The sequence below is a fragment of the Quercus suber genome, unplaced genomic scaffold, assembly GCF_002906115.3.
Source record: "Quercus suber isolate HL8 unplaced genomic scaffold, Cork oak 2.0 scaffold_321, whole genome shotgun sequence".
NCBI lineage: Eukaryota > Viridiplantae > Streptophyta > Magnoliopsida > Fagales > Fagaceae > Quercus > Quercus suber.
The window spans coordinates 12,937-36,882 of NW_027069775.1; the positions used below are offsets into that span (position 1 = coordinate 12,937).

At 35.3% G+C, this 23,946-nt stretch overlaps 4 protein-coding genes across 4 annotated transcripts; 3 read left to right on the forward strand and 1 right to left on the reverse strand.

Moving 5' to 3' along the window:
• Positions 1–1,459: 1,459 nt before the first annotated feature.
• Positions 1,460–9,053, reverse strand: LOC111997698 (DEAD-box ATP-dependent RNA helicase 3, chloroplastic). The gene is made up of 10 exons (XM_024029822.2): positions 8,353–9,053; positions 7,109–7,245; positions 6,611–7,025; positions 5,683–5,781; positions 4,840–5,064; positions 3,790–4,167; positions 3,096–3,239; positions 2,892–2,987; positions 2,422–2,702; positions 1,460–1,863 (listed from the first exon to the last, which is right to left on the reverse strand). The coding sequence occupies exons 1-10, from the start codon at positions 8,785–8,787 to the stop codon at positions 1,785–1,787; spliced, it is 2,289 nt and encodes a 762-aa protein (XP_023885590.1). The 5' UTR covers positions 8,788–9,053; the 3' UTR covers positions 1,460–1,784.
• A 562-nt stretch (positions 9,054–9,615) lies between these two features.
• On the forward strand, positions 9,616–17,058 carry LOC111997699 (uncharacterized). Its single transcript, XM_065782940.1, is given in 16 exon segments — positions 9,616–10,072; positions 10,186–10,280; positions 10,387–10,544; positions 12,920–12,993; positions 14,815–14,835; positions 14,837–14,966; positions 15,319–15,337; positions 15,340–15,430; positions 15,632–15,732; positions 15,735–15,761; positions 15,764–15,797; positions 15,954–15,982; positions 15,985–16,057; positions 16,059–16,114; positions 16,117–16,181; positions 16,371–17,058. Coding segments are annotated over 14 exon segments (1,242 nt in total). The 5' UTR covers positions 9,616–10,072; positions 10,186–10,280; positions 10,387–10,388; the 3' UTR covers positions 16,737–17,058.
• A 3,033-nt stretch (positions 17,059–20,091) lies between these two features.
• Positions 20,092–20,992, forward strand: LOC111997696 (uncharacterized). Its single transcript, XM_024029819.2, has 2 exons — positions 20,092–20,231; positions 20,383–20,992. Exon 2 carries the CDS (start codon positions 20,500–20,502, stop codon positions 20,830–20,832), a length of 333 nt encoding a protein of 110 aa, XP_023885587.1. The 5' UTR covers positions 20,092–20,231; positions 20,383–20,499; the 3' UTR covers positions 20,833–20,992.
• Positions 20,993–21,115: 123 nt separating this feature from the next.
• Positions 21,116–21,574, forward strand: LOC136071524 (uncharacterized). Its single transcript, XM_065782939.1, has one exon. It carries the CDS (start codon positions 21,172–21,174, stop codon positions 21,412–21,414), a length of 243 nt encoding a protein of 80 aa, XP_065639011.1. The 5' UTR covers positions 21,116–21,171; the 3' UTR covers positions 21,415–21,574.
• Positions 21,575–23,946: the final 2,372 nt, after the last annotated feature.

Sequence of the window (23,946 nt, forward strand, 5' to 3'; positions counted from 1 at the left end):
TGATACCAATAGAAATAATATATAATTGTAACAATAATTATAGAAGTTGCTGGGGAACCATTGTTGGCAAAATATAGATAGAAACCAGCAGTTGGCTAGAGGAAGTCATGAGAGGGATACTGCAAGTAAGGACTTTGTCTTTTAAGGTTTCCAGTTGTTTGGAACAATGATTAAATAACTGGTTAATGAGTATACCGGATTGTCCTGTGAAATCTTTCCCTGTTTTGATGGATGGTGAACTTATAATGAATTTTTATCAATTTTAGATATTACCAAATCCACAAAAAGAGTCCCACATCCAGTTATTCAAAATCAAAATAATTTGCATGTTGCTTCAATAACATCTAAAAATAGATGCCTCCATTAAAAATACTATGAGGTGTCAACCAGTGAATTACAAAACTCTCAACTACAAAAATCTTTCAAATATAACTGAAATTTTATCGTCGGCCTTAAGTCATAGAATTAGTTAGTAAAGCCTAAGGATGTTCACCAAACTGCAAAAACTGCCATAAAACTACCCGCAAAAAGGCATAACTGCACCGCACTACAAATAATAGTGAACCACACCACACTGCATGGTGCGATACGATTTGCAGTTTTATAATAAGAAAACTATACCCTCTCTATATAGTAATATATTTATTTTTTTAATATTAAATATATTATTAATAGTTTAATAGCCCTAGCTTTCAAAAAATAAATAAATAGTTTAATAACCCAATAAGTATTGATTAGGAAATTCAACCCAAAATAAAGAAAAATTAACTCAATAGTTTAAAACTTTGATCAAAACAAAGGCCAAGAAAAGCCCAAAATTTGGAAAATATTCCGGTTTCAAATCGCATCTTATACACCACACCATCACAAAAATGAGATATAATACAGTTATGATTTTAGCTAAATTCTAAACTACACTGCAGCGCACATGTAACTGCAAAAATAAGGTGCAATACAATGCCAAAAATGACCTAAAACTACTTCGCAGAACAAACACCCCTAGTAGAGCCTATCAACTACTTTCGCCTTCTCTTCTTCTCAGTGGAAGAAAAAAAAAATCACCTTCACCGTTTCTCCTTTTTGGTATGCTTGGTTGGGTGTAAAAAAAATTCACCTTCACCGTTTCTCCTTTTTGGTATGTTTGGTTGGGTGTAAAAAGGGAAGAGCATCTTCCATTATTTGTTGTAATATGTTATTTCTTTTATTTATTTTTGTTAGTATGACTTTTTCCACTCCTGTTACTGACCTAAATTTTTTCTTTTAGAGAGCACATACTTCTCATATAGATGGTTTGTTAAAGGAAAATGCAAAGCTACTAAAAAAGAACCAATAAATGAATGTCATAATCACTTTTTTGTGATTGTTGACACATTAATTTAGTAAAAGTGATGTAATAAAATTTGTAGTATCCTTAGCATCATTCTTTGTCAAATTTTAAACATAGGTGATATTCAAATAATGCAAACACAACAAAAGAAATCTCTATTCTTGGTAAATGTCATCAGTGTCAAGAGATTTTGAATAAAGATATTAAGTTTTACACATATCTAGCAAAAACTTAAAACGGAACAAAAACTTAAAACAGAACGACGGAAAACACTACATGAGAAAGAGAGAGAGAGCAGTACAAAGTTGATTCCTATAACTTTTAGTAGCATCTATCAATCTCTAAGGACCTATTGAAGATACCATGTAAAGAAATTATCCAAAACAATTCCAAGCAGCAGCAGCTTCTGAGTTCTGGCCCACGTAAGGAAAAAAATCTGATGTAGACTAGGGCACTACTAATAGCCTTGCTTGTTTGGGCATTCTGATGCCCTGTGCCCAGACCGCCCACAATTAAAACATGAACCTCCAAAGCTTCTGAAATGTGCATTCCAATGTGAAGTTAGTTTTTGAGAGATTTGAACGCTCAAGGATGGACAAACAATGAAACAACTATGACCTTGTATAACCATAACTTAAATGCAAAAATTCGATAGTAAAAACAAAACCCAAAAACAAAGTCTGAGAGGCTAAATTGGGCCTGAGCAGGAAATAAGATAATCAACAGCTAACTCAATAACTGTAGACCGTGTCACCCCATTTGAGTCTTGAGGCATTATTTTGCTGCCTCAGATATGTAGAGGATGTAAAACATGCAAGAGTAACTTGCATAATTGGGAAAAAAAAAAAAAAAAAAAACAAGGAATCTTCTGTCTTATATATTATTTTATTCAAACAATAGGACCTTCACTAAATGTTCCTTCTGTTTCCTTCCAACCCCAACCATCCCTCCCACCACTACAGAAATCAATTGCAAATTACTTAAAAAAAGTTTCTTCTTAGCACTTTTAATGTCAATTACTTGTGAGTTTCGAAAACTAAAAATATTTTCTTTTAGGAATTCACAAAAGGAGAGAAATTTTAAAAGAGATATACCTGTCACGGGATGATGACCTGTTAGTGTTTGATCGTCTACCTCCAATTAGCCAATCATCCCCACTGCTTTTTGAATTTCGTGACCAGCTGTTGTCAGATCTAAAACTCCGACTACTACTCTTAAATAAACCATCATCACTATCAGAGCCTCGGCCACTGCCCCATCCCCGTGATGTTCTAAAACCTCCCCTATCTCGAGATCCTCGTCTATTATTCCGATCCCTACCAGAAAACCTGCCATAGGAATCACTCGCAGGCCCATCATCTTGCAGAGCAGGCAACTGTCCCAAAAAATAATCATTTCTGTGTCAGTAGTTCAATGCAGGGATTCATACCCAAAGATAGAGACAGACCATAAAACATAAATACATAGGACAATTTCAAATGAATCAAATAATAGACAGCAGAAGCAACATATGTCACCAGGCAAACGCAACTATAATGACAAAAGGACCAAATCAATAATCAACCTTGGTGATCTTGGAGAGTGTGTTTCCTGGTGGTGTTTGCCTATTCAGTAACTCCTTTGCAATCTCCTCTGGAAGATCAAAAACTGCTCCTTGAACCTGACATTAGCAACATCAGTAATGAGACAATGACCCATACTGCAAAAGGCAACGCATCAACAAAGAGAAACTACAACAAAAAAGGCGAAGCACATTGTAGACACAAACCCTTTCATCTGCAATCATATAAATCTTTCCAACTTCATCAGCAGCTGCTGGATAAACATCCGAAAGAAATCCAGTGACAGATCTAGCAGATAGGTATCTACTAGAATAAGCTGGATCTCGAGTCAATTGCAATGTAACCCATCCCTACAATACAAGGATCGAGTTCAAATGAAATAATCAGAACCCAATAGAAGGCTGCAAATAACAACATAAAATTATTAAGGTCAATAAAAAGAAGAACACACAAGGATGATTAGCTTTTGCATCATAAATGTTTTCAAAGATAAAATTTATAAGTTGAGAATTTCCATAGATGCTGGCATTATGAAACTTCTAAATTGCTTGCAATGGCCATGAGACAAGGGTTATTGGCATTAAAGGATTGAGCTGATTGCACTAAAAATAATTTTTTGGTACTTTCTTTGCAAGGATGCCTTTGCAACCAAACAAAAAGGCACTATTTCTTTTGCATACAGTTGGTGTTGAGTAAATCATTATCTGATGGCAGAATGAACCATTTACATTCCAATTCTCAAGTACTTTTAATTTTCCAGAGGACAAACTGCTGACAACAAACTATGAGGACTTGTAAGCTTCCAACTGAAAAAGGCTCATGATTTAACTGCTTATTATTGATGAGAGACCATTTACAACTTGTTAACTTCAAACTGAAAATAGAAATCTCATCATTTACCTGCTCATGATTGATGAGAGATCGGGCTGAAGGAGGTCGGGAGAATCCACTCAATTGTGCTAGTGCAGCAGCAAGAGCGCCTATTCCCTTTTCTTCAATCAATTTTTGTGCAGTTGGGGTGAAAAACGCTACAGATTCAGGATGAACTCCACTAAGAGTAGCAACTACATGCTCAGCAGATGACTCCAAAACTTCTTCAACAGCCGGTGCACTAACAAACTCAAACTTACAGCCCACATCACGCTCAAGGGATCTGACCGTTCTTCTCTGGCTACTAGTAAACATCAGAATGGCATTACCTTCCTTTCCTGCTCGTCCGGTACGACCAGAGCGATGCACAAAAGTCTCTGGATCATTGGGAAGTTCATAGTGAATAACCTGGAGAAAGGGTAAAAAGTGAAAACAGATTTTACAACTCATCATCAGAGCAATATGGACCTTAATATTGGAGAGAGGTGTAAAGTGTAGCAAAGAACTTCTAATGAAAGGCAAACTCAAAAGTGTAGGTGCAACATCAAATTAGAATTAGGCATGAAGAATTGCAACATGAAAAGCAAGTTGATCTCCAATGGTTGCATTCCCTTAAGTTGAAGCTCAGGATCAAATGTAGTGAAATTTTTTTTATATAAGTAAAAAAAAAAAAAAAAAAAACAATTATTGAAAAAAGGGAAAAGGGATAGACACAGAAAAAAAAAAAAAAAAAAAAAAAAAACAATTATTGAAAAAAGGGAAAAGGGATAGACACAGAAAAAAAAATCCATAGTCCTTTTCAAAGAATACAAATTACAAAGATAGAAAATCTAAATGCAGTGAAATCTCATCTTTGATTAATCTGAAGTTTGATTTCAATCTCAGGTGCAATGGAAGGAACATCATTTACTATTAATTTTTATAGAAATAAAACATTATATATCTTTTTTTCTTTTGAAAAATAAACAAGAATTTATTATTTTTAAGGTATTTAAAATACTAGGATGGACCTGGTATCAGAATCCACAACATTAATACAAGAATTTAATTATGGATCATAAAGCAATTCCATCAACTCACTAGATCAACATTGGGGATATCAAGTCCACGAGCTGCAACATCAGTGGCAACAAGCACCGTAAATTTCCCTTGTCGAAAACCATTTAATGTTCTCTCCCTCTGATGCTGAGATATATCTCCATGCAAGGCCTCAGAAGCTATGCTATTTGTTAATGACATTGAGACTTCATCGGCATCACGTTTCGTCTGTGTGAAAACAATGGTCTTCCCACCTTTAGCATAAACCTGAAAAATAAAATATCACTCAGATTTTTTATAAACGATATGATCCCTTTAGATTTGTAACGAAGAAAATAACCCACAGAGATATAGTCATGATGCACCAAGATAAATTAACAATATTTTGTAATATGCTAAAAAGCTAAAGAAGATATTAGTATAAACAACAAAATGAGTTAAAAAATTTGCACATATATTTAAGTGGACCTATAAATAAAAGAATACCCTCAAGTAAAAGAATCAATACTATATATTAAACTTTTACACAAAAGTAACATAAATATTTTAAGTTATTGGGTATCAATACACCAGATAAGAATAATGGAAATACAGATTCAAATCTACACATAAGTATGAGTGTATAATGATATAATCATGTCTCTCAAAGCATTGGTATATGTCACTAGCCAGTCTCTTGTTCCTCACTGTTTCTTCAATTTGATAAAAATTATGATAAGGTGTGAAGGTTTTGCCTCAGATAGTCAAAACAAATCTATTAATAACTACAAGATAATAGAAGTCTAATGATTTAAAAAAGTATAAAGTGGGATCCTCAGAATAGTGAATGCAACACAGACTTGTCCCTCACTGAGAAAAACAAGACATATAACAGCCAACTCTTACTGTTATAAGATCACTAAGAATGGTTCGCTTTGAAGTTGCAGTGGCTGATAGAGCAAACAGCTTGATTCCTTCTGCAAGCTTTTCTTCTCGATCACCAACCTATTGAGAAGAGGAGAAAATAACAAAAACAAGATTAAAAATTTACTTCCATACAACTTTAATATTGACATTCAAAATGGAGATTTTCTATACCCTTTTTCTTCATATATAAACAATAATGAAATCTATTATCAAAGCGCAAAAAAGGGGGCATAACCCTAGTACACAGGATGTATACGAGAGTAAAATCCAAAATAAACTAAAAACATTTTTACCTCAGAGCATCACCAGAGGTATGTCACATTAAACTAGTTAATACATGATGAGGAACTTGTGGAACTAGACATAAATCCCAGAAGTAAAAAGTCACACATGCTATTAGTGAAAGTTTTCAACCAGGACCTAAATGTATCCATAGAGAGAATGGAAGTTGAAAAAAGTGACATTGCTATCTCACAACTTGAAGCTTGCATGAAATAGTCATTGCACAAAACAATATACTTGTCCCAACAATTTCACACACCAAAATAAGCCGCACAACATTGACATATCTTTCACACATCATAATTTCATAATTTTATTTGTTTTGTCAAATTGACTAGCTGAGTAAACTGAATGAGCCAGATCAGATTATATACAATGAGGCTGGTCACTTCTTTTTTTTTTTTCTCTAATATAAATAATCATAATGTGCTCATCCTTTCGGGCACTATAATGAAGCCAGTATGAACTTTGAATGAAATAGGTAACACGGTAAATTCAAGTTTCTGTAAACAACATGAAGTGAACACCCCTTGAAAGGTGGCATTGTAGAGAGATACTAATAAGCAGAATCCCATGAGATTCTCTAAGAAAGAAAAGAAAAGAAAACCAAAATAAAGAAAATTACCAAATCAATGGTCAATGGATTGTCCAAATATTTCCGTGCCAGTTTCTTCACCCAACTAGGCATAGTGGCAGAGAAAAGCATGCTCTGGCGCTTAGCTGGAAGCTTTTCTAAAATTACTTCCACATCCTCCTCAAAACCAACTGCAAGCATCTGATCAGCTTCATCAAGGACCAAAAATTGAACTTCCCCTAGTTTGAGGCTGCCACCATTTATCAGGTCAATTATTCGACCAGGAGTTCCAACAACCACATCAACTCCACGGGATAGTGCACTCTGCTGTGTCACATAAGAAACCCCTCCATAAACACAAACAGAATTTAAATATGGTGCAGACTCTTTAATCTCCTTTTCGACTTGCTTTGCTAGCTCACGTGTAGGTGCAAGAACCAGAACTCTAGGAAGAGAACCAGACCGCCTGCAAACAAATAAAAAAATACACCAAATGATAAAACAGATTTCAAAATGATAACTTTTAATAGAAATGATATATGTGAATACCTATGAGGGCCTCTTTGTTCATCCTCTTCAGTAAGTTGTTTAATAATTGGGATCCCAAAGGCTAATGTCTTCCCAGTCCCAGTCTTTGCACGAGCAATGATATCTCGACCTTCTAGTGCAGGGACTAAAACAGCTCTCTACATGATTGAAGAAAAAACAAATTAGTATTTATCATATTGGTATTAATACACACCCACAAACTCACATGACACAAAAAATTATTATCAGAAGAAGAGAAATAATTAATCCAGCATAAAAGATAGACATTGTGAATAAAGCAAACAAACATTTGGAAACTATAATAGAAACAGCAGCTGAGCATGAAAAAGAGAAAAACCAGAAATTTTAGAATCTTGGAAATGAAATAAGAAGAGGTGGGTTATTATGTCAAGTGCACTATAGTAGTCACAAAATATCATATAAAGTTGTAAACAGGAAAAAGGAAAAAGAGACTATTGAATATTCAGCAGTTCAACATCATGAGAGAATCACAAATGCACTTCAAATAACGGTAGTATGGAATGAAAGAAATATTTTGCAGCAAGTAATTGAACTGTTTAGATAACCAAGGAAAGCACTCAAACGGCTCATATGCAAGTTAAATTAATAAATATGCATACAAAAAGTATTACAAACCAATAAGAAATTGCCTTAGCAGTGTCAGAGAAGCCAATGAGTTGAAATGGCACATCCTCCTCACATAAGAACTGATGGAAAGTGAGGATTATGGGTTCAGAACCCATTCTACGCATGTATAGCTTACCAATAAAGAAGAGGAAAAATGGAGGGTGAGGTCATGGGTTTAAGAGCCACTATAACGTACTAATTAAAGAGTGCCCTAAGAGCCCAAAAATAAGGCATATTGAATGATTTTTTTAAAAATGAAATTAAATCAAACTATGAACAAATATGAAGAAAAACAAACACAAGCACAACGAATTGTTAGCGTTATTGAAATTTGTGGCATTGCAGCTCATGGTTGAATACTTAATATTGATAAACCTTAACCTTAAGACATATTCCTTAACAAAACCCCATAACATTGTAACTTAAGTGAAGACCAATTTGAGAACTTATCCAAACAAATACCTAATATAGTGATGTTATAAGCAGCAGCATAATTACTAGTACAAAATAAAATTAAAAAAATAAGAATATTCAGGCTATTGAGTTTTCCAATTAGCCAACGAATTAAGCATAGAGAACCCAAAAAAAAAATTTGAGAGAGAGAGAGGATAAAATACTTGAATGGGGAAGAGGTGAGTAATGCCACGTGTGTGAAGGGTTTGAACAAGGCGTTGAGGCAAGCCCAATTCGGAAACGGCGAGCTCACGGTCGTCCTCAGGAGAAGTAGAAGTAGCAGCAGCAGCGTCGGAAGAATTATTGTTGTCATCGTCATCGTCATCGTAATAACCATCGAGAGCACCGAGGCCTTTGAAAGCCTCTTCACTGAGGACTGAGGAATTAGGAGTGGCAATAGCGGAGGGAACCAAACTGAGAGAGTGGTGGGGCTTATGGGTTTGGCTGGTGTTGTAATAGGCTTTGAGAACATAGTTGAAGTGAAGAAGGGACTTGTTGTCGTTTGTGGCTGCTGTTGTTGTTGTTGTTGGGGTTGTTCTTCTATAGAGTTCCAGAGTGGGAGTTTGGTAAATGGATGAGACGCCTATAAAAGACGCCATTTTGGTAAATGGGTTGTGACTAGCGGTGAGGTGAATGAATATGTTTCCTCCAAACAAAGTATTAGAAGAAAACAGTAGAGAGTGAGAGAGAGGCGGCTTTGGCTATTAGATAAGGTGAGAGGAACAGAGACACACTCACTCACTACAGAAAGAAAGAGAGAAAGAAACAGTGAGACACCAAAAAATAGAGAGAAAGAGGGGAAAGATAAGGGCTCTCCACAACCTACTGAAAATGTATGGCCTTTCCTACCTCCACGCTCCACGCTCCACGTCGTTTTATAAGCCTAATTACGAACTCCACTTTCACTTTACTCTCTCACTGCTTATTACTAATATTTTTCCTCTTCTGGATATTTCTTCTCCACTTGGCCCATACCTTCAATTCTCTGCCCTATAAAATATCTATGACTACAGGGCCTGTCTCCCTATTACTTGTTGGATTGGGCTTGCTTAACCCATATACCAAGGCCCTGCTCAATTCTTCAACATTTACCTCTCCTTCCAACTCAGACTACCTCTTCTACATTTCGGTTCTTCCTATTTATCAATATACTAAATTATTCTATAAAAAAAATCAATCTAATAAATATTAAAAACTTGTAATTTAATGATTAGGTTTTTAAAATATTAAATTAAATTTTTTTTTTTTTTAATATACTAGTATGATGCAGACTCATCACACTGTGGCTTTAAACATGCAAACCTCAAATTAAAATAAATAAAAAATTATAACACTAAAAATAGAAAGCTTTTGCAAAGCGCGTATAATAAACTTTTATACTTCTCAAATAAGCGCGTATAATAAGCTTATTATTATCGATATAGTTTCGCTTTTCTTTTTTCTTTCGTTTATTTTATTTTTTGAGTGAAAACCAATATATCCTTGGGAGTATTGTAATATTTGAAGACAGAGGGAGTTGTGGATTAAATGGTGGCTTAGGAGAGAATAGACATATCTGGATTCTGGAATATGTACACCCTGTAATCAGTATTTAGTTACACCATTTTTCTCTCTCTCTCTCTCTCTCTCTTTTGAATTTTATATTATTTAAAGTCGGTTGTCTTCTTTTTTTTTGGTTGGTTGGTTTTGCCTTTGGGGAGGTTAGAAACTTAGAATTATAGAAAACAGGATTACAGATGAGGTGATCTACAGTGTTAAGTGAATTAGAAATAGCCGCCATTATTGTCTGCCACTGAAACCTTTCCTCTCTGCTCTTTCCTCTTTTACATATTACATTTTCAGACTCAGATCCGCCCTCCCTTCCCTGTTCCGATCTCCAATCAGGTAATTAAATCAAACTTCTTTTATTCATTACTAGTTTTCAATCACACTTAATCTTAGCTTATTGCTTCATTACCAAACACTTAGCCCCTTCTTGTTTTTCTCTTTGTCCGCAGCCAATTAGGGTTTCAACAATTTCGCGCTGTAATTCAAATCCAACAATTCCTATTTCCTACCAATAACATTAACCCTGTACTATACTCTACCTCAGGTTTGATTTGCTACTTCTCTATATTTAGTTTTTAAAAAATAAAACCCACTTTTTTTTTTTTAAAACTAATTTTTGTTGGTGGTGTTATTCATTTGTGGGTGCGAAGGAATGGGGGAAGCAGTGCCAATCTATCTTAGCATAGTTGCATTTATTTGCACAGTGGGAGCCATTGTTCTTGCGGTTAGGCACATCTACAGGCACCTTATGAATTACACCGAACCTACTTATCAGCGCTTTATTGTCCGCATCATCTTCATGGTTCCGGTGAGTGCTGCTTCTGCCTCTCCTACTACTATTTAATGTAACATATATCTTCTTCTTCTTATTTGTAATGAATTCATATGCTGCTAACCTAGCCTAGGGATTATGTTTATGTGAATAATGTGCCTACCACTGAATCTAATGATTTCAATTCCACGCCTTCTTCTTGCTACTCATTTTCTGACAAGTTTAAGTAGTGTCTGTGTCTTTTAACATCTAAAGCCTTCTTCTTCTTTTTTATTAAAAAAAAAACCAAGTACACTGGAAGTGTACTGCAAGGGCACAAATCAACAACCCAGATTACAACAATCAATAAGATTAGGGAGAGAAAAACAAGAATAAGAAGGCAAAACTAAACTCTACTCAAGGAGAGTATGGAAAAAGAAAAACTTAATGTCAAGGATAGACCGTTCACAATCCTCAAAACATCTAGCATTCCGCACCCGCCATAAGCACCAAAACAAACAATGCAACACAAACCTCCATAAACCTATATTTTGATGTCTACCAAACTTCCCCTGTCAAGAAGCTAACAACTCATTTACTTTATACGGCATAACACAATATATACCAAACAAACAAAATACCATAGATCACAACTCATATGCTGTAGGACGATGAAGAAGAAGATGATTCATTGATTCCTCACACCTTTTACACATAAAGCACCACTTTTTAAAAAAAAATAAATACACATAAAACACCACTCTAACACTGCAACATGCCTCTTTCAAAGATTATCCGTAATTAAGATCTTACCTAAGGCAGCAGTCCAAGAAAAGAACGCTACTCTAGGAAGAACCTTTGATTGCCACACCATTTTCCAAGGAAAATCAATGACAAAAGAAGGAGATAAAGAGTGATAGAAGCCTCGAACCTCAAAACCTCTCCTCATTGCTGGCTTCCAACAAAGTTTGTCATCACCAACACCCCGCACATTTGTGGAATAAAGCATAACCCAAAATAGATCCAATGATTCTGACTCCCAATCTTGTGGTGGACGACAAAACTGAATGTCCCATTGAAGCCTCCCATCAAAGAAATGCATAACCTCCGACACAAAAGACTCCCTTGTCCAACTACTATACAATTCTTGAAATGCTTTCTTAAGAGAACAATCTCTACACCATACATCCGCCCAAAATTTTATCCTAGTATCATCACTATGATGCCCCAATTTGATTGATTGTGTGATGTGTATGGGTGCGTGATGAGTCTCACATCGGGTATTTACTAGGTAGATATGGGCTATATTAACAACTACAAGGAGCCTCAATTGTGACTAGTCCTTTTGAGATATAGCACAGATGTGGCTAGTGCATTTCTTTGGGTCGTTACATATGGTATCAGAGCCCACCCGATAACCCTATGTGGGCTCCACTACCCCACAAAGTGGGCCCTAACGAGGATGTTAGGGATTTAAGTGGGGGAGATTGTGATGCTCCAATTTGATTGATTGTGTGATGTATGTGGGTGTGTAATGAGTCTCACATTGGATATTTACTGAGTAGATCTGGGCTTTATTAACAACTACAAGGAACCTCAATTGTGATTAATCTTTTTGAGGTATAGCGCAAATGTGGCTAGCGCTTTTCCTTGAGTCATTACAATCACCCACATCAAACTGAAGAAATTTAGAAAAGTCTAGCCAACCACGTATAATGGATTTCCACACACTAACACCATAGGTCCTTAACACCTGTTTGGTACACCATCCACCCCCTTTTACCTTATATTTTGCCTCAATGACCTTCCTCCTAAGGGCATCTCTCTTCGTTCCATATCTCCACAGCCATTTGCCTAACAAAGCAGAATTAAATCTTCTCAGCCGCCAAATCCCTAAACCACCATTCTGCACTGGCATACAAACCTTAGGAACCTTAGGAGCATCAATACCACTCCAAAGAAAGTCTCTTTGTATTTTTTCCATACGATTAGCGACCTTTACTAGAATAGGAAGGAGAGAAAGTAAATAAGTAGGTGAAGTGGACATTGTACTCTTAATAAGAGTTACTCCCCCCCCCACAACCTCTTTCACCTAGCTAAACACTGCCCCATCTTCTCGAAAACAGGGTTCCAATAAAAAGACATCTAGGGTTTGACACTTAAAATGTATCCAAAAAAAATATATATATCTGAAATGGGTCACAACTTTATTTCAATTTGAAGGAATATGGTCAAATTTGGCCATTCAAATCTATGCTATGCAGCATGCATACAAAAGTGTTGGTTATGATTTGATGATTTTGAACTTTATATCTTCTTTCAATAGTTAACCTCCATTGGTCTTGACATCTGCAAAAGGCTGCACTTTAAAAATGCTAACTTGTATTGCAGTATTTTCAGCAATGTGTTGATTTTTTGTTTTTTTTTACCAGGTTTATGCACTAATGTCTTTCTTGTCCCTGGTTTTACCAGCTGCCTCAATCTATTTCAATTCATTTCGGGAAGTGTAAGTTCTTCTGTGTTTGTATATAATGTTGATCTCTGCAATTTTTACAGGAAAAAATATATATTTTATTGTTCACTTTGATTTCTGTCTTATCTTATATTTATGCTTTTCGTCTCCCCTTGTTTTGTTTGACTCTAGAGACCAAATGGTATTGGGTTACAAATGTCAATAGAATTTCACCCAAATTAATTCATGCATTAGATTGCTCTAGAAAGCAACCATCTTTGTGGCACGAAGTTCACCACAAGTCATCTATGAATGAATGGTGTTGGAATGGTGGAAGAGGTGCTTATGATGATAGGGATTGTGATGATGGTGGCAGTGATATTATTAATGGCAAAGGCTGCGGCTGTTTTGCAAAAGCAGCAGTGCCATTGCCATTGATGGCAATACAATCAATTGAGCATTATTAAAATGACACATTTTTTGGACAAATATTAATTAGCATTATTTTACTTATTAAAATGACACCTTTTTGTGCTATTTTAGTTGGACTGTGAGCCCTTGGATTCCTCCTATAATAATGCCCTTTACATGCCATTTGGTTCAGGAAATAGAATATGCCCATAGCATCCAAAATCTCGAAAACGTGATGCCTGAATATCTGAATTCCCTGAAATTTAATTTCAATGTTTGGATTGATTCTAAATTTGATATGATTCCAAAAGTCTGGATTAATGAGCATATGAAATCCCTATATTTCAAAACAACAATTTAGAAAGGAGAGATAGTAGAAGGATTGGCTAAGTGAGAAGAGGGTTACATTTTTGTTGGTTAGAGGATATTGAATGTGGGTATTCTTTTCATTTCTTTAATAAAAGAGAAGTTTACCAAGCATTGGGAATGTAGATACCCAACTATCTTCATGGTTCTCTGTATATCACTAAACTGAGGTTTAGGGAGAATCTAGATGTTTGGATTCATTTTCACTATTTGCGCCAAAACATAGTTGAGTAAATGGGTAGTATTCTACCATTGTCCCTCTGATCCTTTTGTAACACTGTTTTTCAATTTCTACCACTTTTGTCAAAAAAACACTGTTTTCAATAGAAATCTTCACTCATAAAATTTAAATTAAAAAAAAAAAAAAAAAAAAAGAAGCTATTTGCAACAAAACAAATGAATTCCTAGGAACTCTTCTCCAATGACTTTGTAGATCTTATCTTATTGAACTTAACATTATAACTTTCAACTTAGAAAACTTAAGTCCTTCCACCCACGTAATTTGTCTCCAATTCCTTTAAATGCACCTGCAAATAGCTCATATGAGATTCATCATATTGTTGTTTGGGGGAGCTAATATACTGTATATTTGTTTCAGTTCTGCTTAGAAGTCTGTCCTTTGTCTAGTGATTTAACTAAAGCTTCCACCAAAAAATAAAAAGTAGACCAATTTTTCTAAGCAACAAGAGTTGAATCCAGTCTTCTGATTGTTTTCCTATGGCTATCTTTGTGAGAAGATTTTACTGCTTTATGAATTTTTGAATGTAACTTGAAGTGAGGATGTATTATGATCATCCATGTTACATGTTTTGTACTTGAATGAAGTGTTTAACTTATTAAAAATCTGTTTCAGAAGCTTGTTATTTGATAATTTTTATTTTTCATTGTCTTGCTTTCTCCACAACAGTGAATAAAAATTGCTTTATTATTATTTAAAAAACAAACAAAGGAATATGTCTATAGCTGCCTGGTTTTTATGAGCTGTTTTTTGGGGAAAAAAAGGGGATTATAAGAAGCTGTGTTTATTGACTTATTCACAAATATCATTTTATGGTTAATATTATAATAATCATTATATCTATGTTTTTACTGTTTCAGTTATGAAGCATGGTCATCTATAATTCCTGTCGTTGTGCCTGGGATGGGTTGGTGGACCAGGAGCTGTTGTACTAAGTTTAAGTGGTCGGGTTCTGAAGCCATCATGGTGTCTGATGACATGTTGCTTTCCTCCCATACCTCTGGATGGGTGAGTTTCTAATAACAAAAGTCTATGATTTTACTCATAGTTATGCACGTCTGTGGAAGAAGAGTCCCCTCTCCCCCCCCCCCACCCCCCTTCTCTCTCTTCTCTTGCAAACTCACAAATTTGTTATACTTGGGGATTGTTTCTGTCCACTATCTAAGTCCTTGAGGGTTTTTTTTTTTTTTTTTTTTTTACATGTATGATTTTGCTTCTCTGCACCTTTTAAAAGCCTGTCTACAAGTCAAAACTTGCTGGGATATTATAATCAATTATTTTATTCTTTCAATAACAATGATTTATCTGAATACTGCATCCTTAGATTTGTTTGATTAGCTCTCATTTCTGAAATTTTTATGCAGGCGTTCATACGTAGGTGCAAGCAGGGTGTTTGCAGTTGTCATATTTGAAGCCTATTTTAGTAGCTGTTACACTCATACTTTACGCAAAAGGAAAATGAAGATGGAAATTTCAGTCCAAATCAATCATACTTGTATCTCACAATTATCTATACAATCTCATATACAATGGCTCTATATGCTTTTGGCATATGTTATTAATCTGCATCCCAAAGTTTATTTAATCAAATCCTTTCCNTTTGTCATTTTGAAGCCTATTTTAGTAGCTGTTACACTCATACTTTACGCAAAAGGAAAAATTGAGATGGAAATTCAGTCCAAATCAATCATACTTGTATCTCACAATTATCTATACAATCTCATATACAATGGCTCTATATGCTTTGGCATTGTTTTATCTGGCATGCAAAGATCTGCTTCACCATTTAATCCAGTCCCAAAGTTTATTTAATCAAATCCGTTGTTTTCCTGACTTATTGGCAGTACAGCATTGATACTTGTTCTCTCTCTCTCTCTCTCTCTCGCGCCTAGTTTATTACTGAATGGGAGTTGCTGAGTGCATTTTATTTTTAGAAAATTTTCTGTAAGTTGAAATTGTAGCCTCTTCCACTGTCTTCTGATTTCTGTTTGTATTTTAGGGTTTTTGTTTTCCTTGCTGCAAAGTCTGGATCATTAAGGATGCAGAGGAAGCTGCTGAATTTCAAAATTTCATCATATGTGTTGAGATGCTTATTGCTGCTGGGCCATCTCTATGCATTTCCATACAAAGAGTACGCTGGTGCAAATATTGGTGTCTCCCGTGGTTGACAGGAAGCCTTGCACACGCCTTAAAGTTAAATGACTTTTACCATGACACAGTCCACCAGGTGAACTGTACAATCCATCTCACTCCCTCTCTCTCTCTCTCTCTCTCTCTCTCTCTCTCTCTCATGCTTTGAATGCATTCGACATGCTTTCCCTTAAGGTTTGCTTACACACAGGCCTTAATAAGGCTTCTGAATTCTCTTTGGGCTTTGCTGTACTCTTGCTGATGATCACTCATTACCCTTTTGCAGTTTGCACCAACATACCATGATTATGTTCTTTACAATCACAATGAGGGTGATGAGGGAACACGGAAGTATCGGTCACGCACCTTTGTGCCAACTGGTCCTGAGATGGAATCTGTAAGAAGAAACAAACATATGTTTGGAAACAAGTTGGATGACATACAGCTTTCCAGTCTCTCATCTTCTAGTACCAGTACTCCCAAAAATCCTGACACTGTAACTGATTCTACACAATCTGATGTGATGAAATCTTCTCTGCTTGTGGATACCTCAAATTCTTTTTCTGAGCCGTATGATATGTCACTTATTGAGTTGGACGTGTCCAATTATCCTTCCAAAGTTCCTGCAGCAATTGAAACTGGGACCAGGTGACAAGAGCGTTAAGAAACTGTGAGGTACAGGTAAGAAGATCGTGCTTTTAAAGGAAAGAAAGGGGTTTAGAAGAATTGCAAATGTTGTTTCTGAATTGGGAAAGGCTGAGTGGCCTATTTTGTGCTGATATTGATGTCAAGTACTATTAGAGTTTTGAAGCTTGCAGTTCTCCCTCTCTTTGTTGGTTTGAAGCGCTATACCCACCGATATTAGGCTTCCCACTTAAATGGAATATAGCCTTTTCAGTGTGTAGATTGTAGATACAAAACTTGCAACATTACATTTTTTAACCTGAAATTAAAATTTTAAAGTTACTGTTTCCCATCGGATGTCATACACTAGCTCTGTCTTTGCATTCATTTTTTTTTAGGGTTTTCATTATTGGCTTACAACTGTTGGTATTTTCAATTATAATTTGCATTGTTGTAGCATGCAAGGATTGTGCTCTCTCTCTCTCTCTCTCTCTCTCTCTCTCGCTCTCTCTCTCGGGTGGGCTCTCCCACCTTTTCTGGGGCAACAAATGAGATATTGTACCTGTGAAAGGAGTAGCTTTTAGAAAACAACCGCGTGTATTGTGCAGTCTGTTTGCTGATAGCTTGGCTCACAACAGATGTACAAAGTTGGAAAACTCTGCTTATATACAACAGCAATTATTTACACGTGCATCATCCCCAACAAAGTCCCTAGAAGTAAGATCTTCTGTTCATAGACAGGCTTATATTCAATATGAATTGTTTGAGTTGAGAGTTCAATGATGTTCAAAGCTTAAAATTGTAGTATTTACATGGTATTGGAAGCGATCACATTCTGTTTTCCATATTTCAATGATGTTCAAAGCTTAAAATTGTAGTATTTGCATGGTATTGGAAGCGATCACATTCTGTTTTCCATATTTTTTATCTGATTATCTTATATTCTTACTCTAGAATTTTGTTGAAATGATGGTGTTATGAAGAGAATTCTCAAATGGTGTGCTCCAGCGGTGCCTCCCAACATCTTAGAGTTGAATCAGAATTTCCTTTTTTTCGAAGTTACTTAGCTGGAGCAGAAATAAACTAAAGTGTGTAGTCTGGCTCCAGATTGTGCCTTAATGATTCTTAGTATAGAAGTAAATCGTGGGTAGCCTTAGGATGACATGTGGCTCTCTCTCTCTCTCTCTCTCTCTCTCTCTCTCTCGAGGTGTTTATTTAAATTTTCTGGTGTTGACAACAATATAAAATATAAATCAAACAAAAGTCAAGACTTTTCAATTCAGAAGAAAGAAGGGCATGAACCGCGTAGAAATGGCTAACTTGCAAGGTTGTACATATATGCACAATGTAGTAGGTGGTTACACCTGCACAGAATCCTTTCTCTTATTGGAATTATCGAAAAAGAAAAATCCTTCCTCTTATTGGCAATAGAACTCAGTATATCTGACTCTTTGAATGAAGTTTCCCCACGTTACGCCAATTACTTAATGCATTCTTCTTGTCCCTAAACAAAGAAAAGCACTCCCATATACCTACTTTGAACTCTACTCTCTTTTTTCTCGCTAAGTCACTTTGAACTCTATTGCTTTTTTTTTAATACAAAACTTGCCATTACAAACAGACAAGCAGAGAAAAGGAAAACAACAGAGCTCACAGAGAAGAAACAACAGGTGCTAATCAGTACAATCAGCTTGAACAATATCCTGCACTACCCTAGGGAGAACTCCTCTCCACACCTGCGTGTCTTCACCTTGCCTAGCCAAATGAGCTAACTCATGAGCAACTTTATTGCTACAATAATATAATAATAATGTAATCAATCATAATCAAGTAACGTGTTGAGACTTGAGACTCCGAAAGAGAGGACCTATAATTTGCCATGAAGGGACCACCCTTTTTGTGGGCCTAAACCCAGTAGATGACGCCATAGTTTCTAGCCTAACCATCGGCCATATATCAAGACATTCCAAAAGACAAACAGAATAGGGAATAGGGAAACACGAAAGCCATGAGATTGTCTGTTCTAGAAGCACCAATTGAGTTGTATGCTCGTCCTTAATATTAAAGAGTGATATTAGAATATTACAAATATTATTATATAAATCTTACAAATTAATGGTCATCAATCACATAAAAATAAATAAAATAAATAAAAAAAGTAATGTTGTTACATGCATGTTTAATAGACTGTAATAAACACTTTATCGTAATAGCTATTTATATAGTTTAACTATTCTTTAGTTTAGTTATGTTTTTATTTTAATGTTTTACGATTTTTATTACAGTTATAGGAAATAGTTATTTCTTATGAATAACAATTCTTTAAAATAAGAAATAATTATTTCTATCTAAAAAGGTTGTAATAGCTATTTTTTATGAGGTATAATAATTTCTAAAATTAATATATTTTCAAATAAAAAATTCTATATACACAAAAATTATATAAATAAAATAATCATGAAAAATAATTCTTCAAGTTGTGTGCCTTTGTGTTAGAACATCTTTTTCTCTCTCCTGTGTGTGTTTGTTTCTCAAAAAAAAAAAAAAAATGCACGAATTTCAGACCTTACTATCTTATCCATTTTGCTAAAAGTTCAAAACCTTGCACAAATAATCATACTTGGTTTTGCTTTACCTATTGGATGTGCAGACCCTAGCATGGACTTAGTACAAACTCGAAAATATTTATAAAATCAAGCCTGAAACCATTAATTCAGCTCATTAGGGTGACAAATTGGAAGGAGGACGCTCGCACGAAAAAGTTTTGAGAAGGGGTGTGTTTGATTTATGTTATGTTCTATTTTTGTATAAAAATATGTTTTGTTAACAACAAAGACAACGCTGGGTTATGAAACTGACCTTAAGTGGACAAAGTTCAAACTTTCAAATCACGAGTAGATAAGGTGTTGGATCAAATCACGAATAAGTTTATTGTAATTTTCCCTAACATTAAAGAATAAGAATTTTAAGAAAGTAATGTAACAACACAAAAAGAAGTCAACAAATAGTCAAACTATTATTTTTATTATATATGTAATTGAAATAAAACTCTTTGATATCCTTTTTTTCTACTATACTTCCTAAAATAACCTATTTCCTAATTAAAAATGTTTTAAAAATAAGACAAATTAAGAAAACAAAGATAAATTGAGAAGTTGCCTCAAAGTCTATTCTCATTCACTTCCACATACAGGCTTGAATAAAAAAGTCAAAACTAAATCAATTTATGTTTTTTATTCAAAAAAATAAATAAATAATTGAAAATTGAGTAAATGACGTAGAGTTTAGGTTTATGGGACTTTTTAGTTATAAATTTTGACGCAAACCCAAAAATTAGAGGGATGAAAAAAGAATTATAGTGGAAAAAAGAATTCAGTAAAAATTACAAAGGTGGGCGCTTTGGGTTAGCTTCTGCGGCGGCGCAGTGGTCGCTTGTTATGCAAAGCAAAGCAATACAAATAGACAAACAAACAATAATAAGTACTCGCAGACGTAGTAAGATAAGAAGCAAAGCAAAAGACAGGTGCGAAGAATTTCAACAGTTCATACATATATATTTATAATACTTCAGACTTCAGACCCCTCAGCCCAAAACTTTATATTTATTTTGCACGAAGCCCTTCTCGTTTTTTGTATTTATTACTATTGGTGTTGATTTACACTCAACTTTACAGGCAGAACTCACAGGCAGGAGAAGCATTTAAGTAGCACTTTTGACTCTCCGTCTCTCTCTCTCTCTCTCTTTCTCTGTGCCTCTTTCTTTGTCGAATTTTGTTCAAGAGGCATACATCATGAATCAGAATCAAAACCATGTTTTGGGTCTAAACCCAAAACCGAGGAGCGAGTCATTTGGGTACTACTCAGAGCAGAACTACACAATGATGGAGAAGAGGCAACTTTTCCTTAGAAGCTATCAGTTCTGCAGAAAAAGGAGCTTATCTGAGAGACTCAAGGGGTCCTTCATCCGTGTCAAGAGGGTCATATGTCTTAGGCTTCGATGCGCTCGTAGATTCAGGAAGTTGGTCTGTTCCGGGCTTAGATACGGTTTCTATTACCGCAGAAGAAAATTCCTAAGACTCGTCAACAACAAAAAAAACTACTCCTCCTCCAACTGCTTCTGGTAGTTACTAGTTTTCTTTTTCTTTAACTCTTTTCAGTTTCTCTCATCTCTTTCTCAATCTGGTGATGATTTGAGGTTGATAATTACTATGTTTTACATGTTAGAATGTCTTATCAGGTTTACCCTTCTGAATTCTATGGTATTAAGAAATTGTTCTAAATCTATTTCATGATTCAGTTTTTATTAGTGATTTTAGTCACAAACTCTAGTTTGTGTTTCTGGAAGAGGGTTCCTCCTCTAGAAGGGTTGGAAATTACTTGTTTCTTTACTTTTCATCGAGTAGGGTCTAAACCCAAAACCGAGGAGCGAGTCATTTGGGTACTACTCAGAGCAGAACTACACAATGATGGAGAAGAGGCAACTTTTCCTTAGAAGCTATCAGTTCTGCAGAAAAAGGAGCTTATCTGAGAGACTCAAGGGGTCCTTCATCCGTGTCAAGAGGGTCATATGTCTTAGGCTTCGATGCGCTCGTAGATTCAGGAAGTTGGTCTGTTCCGGGCTTAGATACGGTTTCTATTACCGCAGAAGAAAATTCCTAAGACTCGTCAACAACAAAAAAAACTACTCCTCCAACTGCTTCTGGTAGTTATTAGTTTTCTTTTTCTTTTGCTCTTTTCAGTTTCTCCCATCTCTTTCTCAATCTGGTGATGATTTGAGGTTGATAATTACTATGTTTTACATGTTAGAATGTCTTATCAGGTTTACCCTTCTGAATTCTATGGTATTAAGAAATTGTTCTAAATCTATTTCATGATTCAGTTTTTATTAGTGATTTTAGTCACAAACTCTAGTTTGTGTTTCTGGAAGAGGGTTCCTCCTCTAGAAGGGTTGGAAATTACTTGTTTCTTTACTTTTCATCGAGTACTGGGATTTATTTTTAGTCACAGTTTTAACATGTATAGTTAGCAATTAATTCAGCAAAAAAAAATAATTATTAACATGTATGTAATTCCAGTGGGAATCCCAAGATATTACCCAAATACTTCCCACTAATTTCGGTTGAGGTTTTAATTTTGGATTTATGGTTTACAAAACCAGCACTTTGCACAGAGTTTGAGGGGGTTTTATTCGGTTTTTAGCGATTGGAAAGCAGTTGTGGGGACTTTGGTTAAGGCCTTGTAGGGACTTCAATTGTGAAGAGGAAATTGGGAATGAAAATTCATGCAATTGTTGGTTCATGTTTGAACTCTCAAGGAGGGGGGAGGCCCAAAAAAAAGTCAAGCATTTCAAAGATCCAAGTTTGAACGAAAGAGAGACAAATTAGAAAGTCATTGGGGAAGTCGGGACTTCTATTTATTTTTTAAACTTTGTGCACTTTAACACATGTATTTGCTGTTGAATTTGGATACACATACACATACACACGGATATATTTGACCATGCCACCTGTTTCCGTGTTTCTTTCTAGATTTGGGGGCTATCCACTTGCTCTTTTCTTGTACCTTTGTCAATGCCGTCTCAGCCAGTTTGCCCCACATTTTTTGTGGTTTCAATTCATGCACTTCTTATTCACGGGCATTTTGAGTTTGGTAGTTGCTGTTGCTAGCCCTCTACCTTTTTTTCTTTTTTCTTTTTCTTTTTTTTTTATTTGATAAAATAGCCTTCTAAGTTCTGCCTCTTGCTTTATTCTGTGAAAATTAAAATGCATGAGATGAGAACCACTTTAAGACCTTATCCAGTCCTCGCCCATCTTTCAAATTTTCAAGCCGACTGCGTGACTCTATATATTATGAGTGCCACACATATCAGGTGCTCTTTAATGATAGGGTATATACCTCAAAAAGATTGCCCAATTTTTAATGTTAGGTTGTATGTTCTCCGAATCATATATGTAAATGTAAGTAATTGTAAAGTCAATAATTAATGATAAGGTCTAGAAGGTTCTCCTAAGTCATACCACATAAAGTGGAGAAATAAAATGGTTTAAGAATTCACTATTTAGTGTTTCTACAATTATCCTAGTTAAAACCATTTTTTAATGCCCTATAATTTTATACCACAAACCATCAAATAAAGTTTGTTTGTTTTGTTTTTTCCCCCCTTGTCCCCATTGACTTGTCTTACCTTTGAGTCATTTCATTTCAGTCATTCATTTTAACGCGGCATGAACTCATTGGAAATCTAACGTCAGGCACAGGTTGTATTGAGTGTAGCTGAGTCATCTTGATTATTAAGTTCTTTGATTTCATTACCGATATGACTTAACTAAGGGAGCATCCTCCATAACTCAGATGCCGACAGATCCTTTGGAAAAAGCTTCAAAATGCAAATGAATAATATTTCTCTTCTATTGATAACTCATCATCTTAGTTGACCTTCCTTATGTGATAAGTAAGTTAAAACATGCGCAAGAAAAGGAAGTTGATCCATGTAAGCAAGCATGCATGATGCTATTTAAATTGTAGTTAATTTATACAATCATATAGCCATTGGAGGAGACAAAACAAATCTCCTCAGATTTTGAAACCCACTGTTGCAGAAAATTTGACTTTACCATTTAAGTATTACAAAATGGTGCTGTCAACTTTTAAATATTGAAACTAAAATTAACAAATTTCTTTATTATATTATTGAGGTAACTCCAATTGCACTTATTACCGTATCAATTTATAGTTTTTCTTAGTAAAATTGGTAATAGCTTTGGAATATTTCAACAAATATTGCTAGGAACTTAATGTTAGTAGAGGAGATTAGGGGAAAAAATGTATGATTTTCCTTAACAATATATCGAGAAAGATAAGAAAAGGAAGCGACCATGAGCTCTTCAAGCCAAGGAAGTATATTTACAAGAACATTAATGATTTCCTTCGTGTTAAAAGTCAACCACGTTTGAGCAGTGACCTGTTGTAACGGTAACACACTAGCTAAGCAAATTGGAACGTGGGGGATATTATTTGTTTAAGTAGATCCAGATGGCCGTGCAAAGGGATCCTTAGGATATTAACTCAAAAACTTATGAGTTAATACTCAAACAATTAATACACATTCAAATTCATAGGCATGTTGATTATGTTTTTGTGGGGCTAGAAAATCAGGTAGCCTCGGCCCACTTCAATCCAAGCCCAGAGGCCCGCGCCGAGGATGCATGAAGGGTCCGAGGATGAAAGCGCGATGTCCG

Excerpts from the sequence above, each read along its gene's own strand:
- LOC136071524 (XM_065782939.1), top strand. The coding sequence starts at position 21,172 with ATGATGGAGAAGAGGCAACTTTTCCTTAGAAGCTATCAGTTCTGCAGA.
- LOC111997696 (XM_024029819.2), top strand. The coding sequence starts at position 20,500 with ATGAATCAGAATCAAAACCATGTTTTGGGTCTAAACCCAAAACCGAGG.
- LOC111997698 (XM_024029822.2), bottom strand. The coding sequence starts at position 8,787 with ATGGCGTCTTTTATAGGCGTCTCATCCATTTACCAAACTCCCACTCTG. Across the intron at positions 3,240-3,789 it reads CTCTCATCAATCATGAGCAG|GGATGGGTTACATTGCAATT; the intron begins GTAAATGATGAG and ends CTTGTATTGTAG. Across the intron at positions 2,988-3,095 it reads ATATGATTGCAGATGAAAGG|GTTCAAGGAGCAGTTTTTGA; the intron begins GTTTGTGTCTAC and ends TGCTAATGTCAG.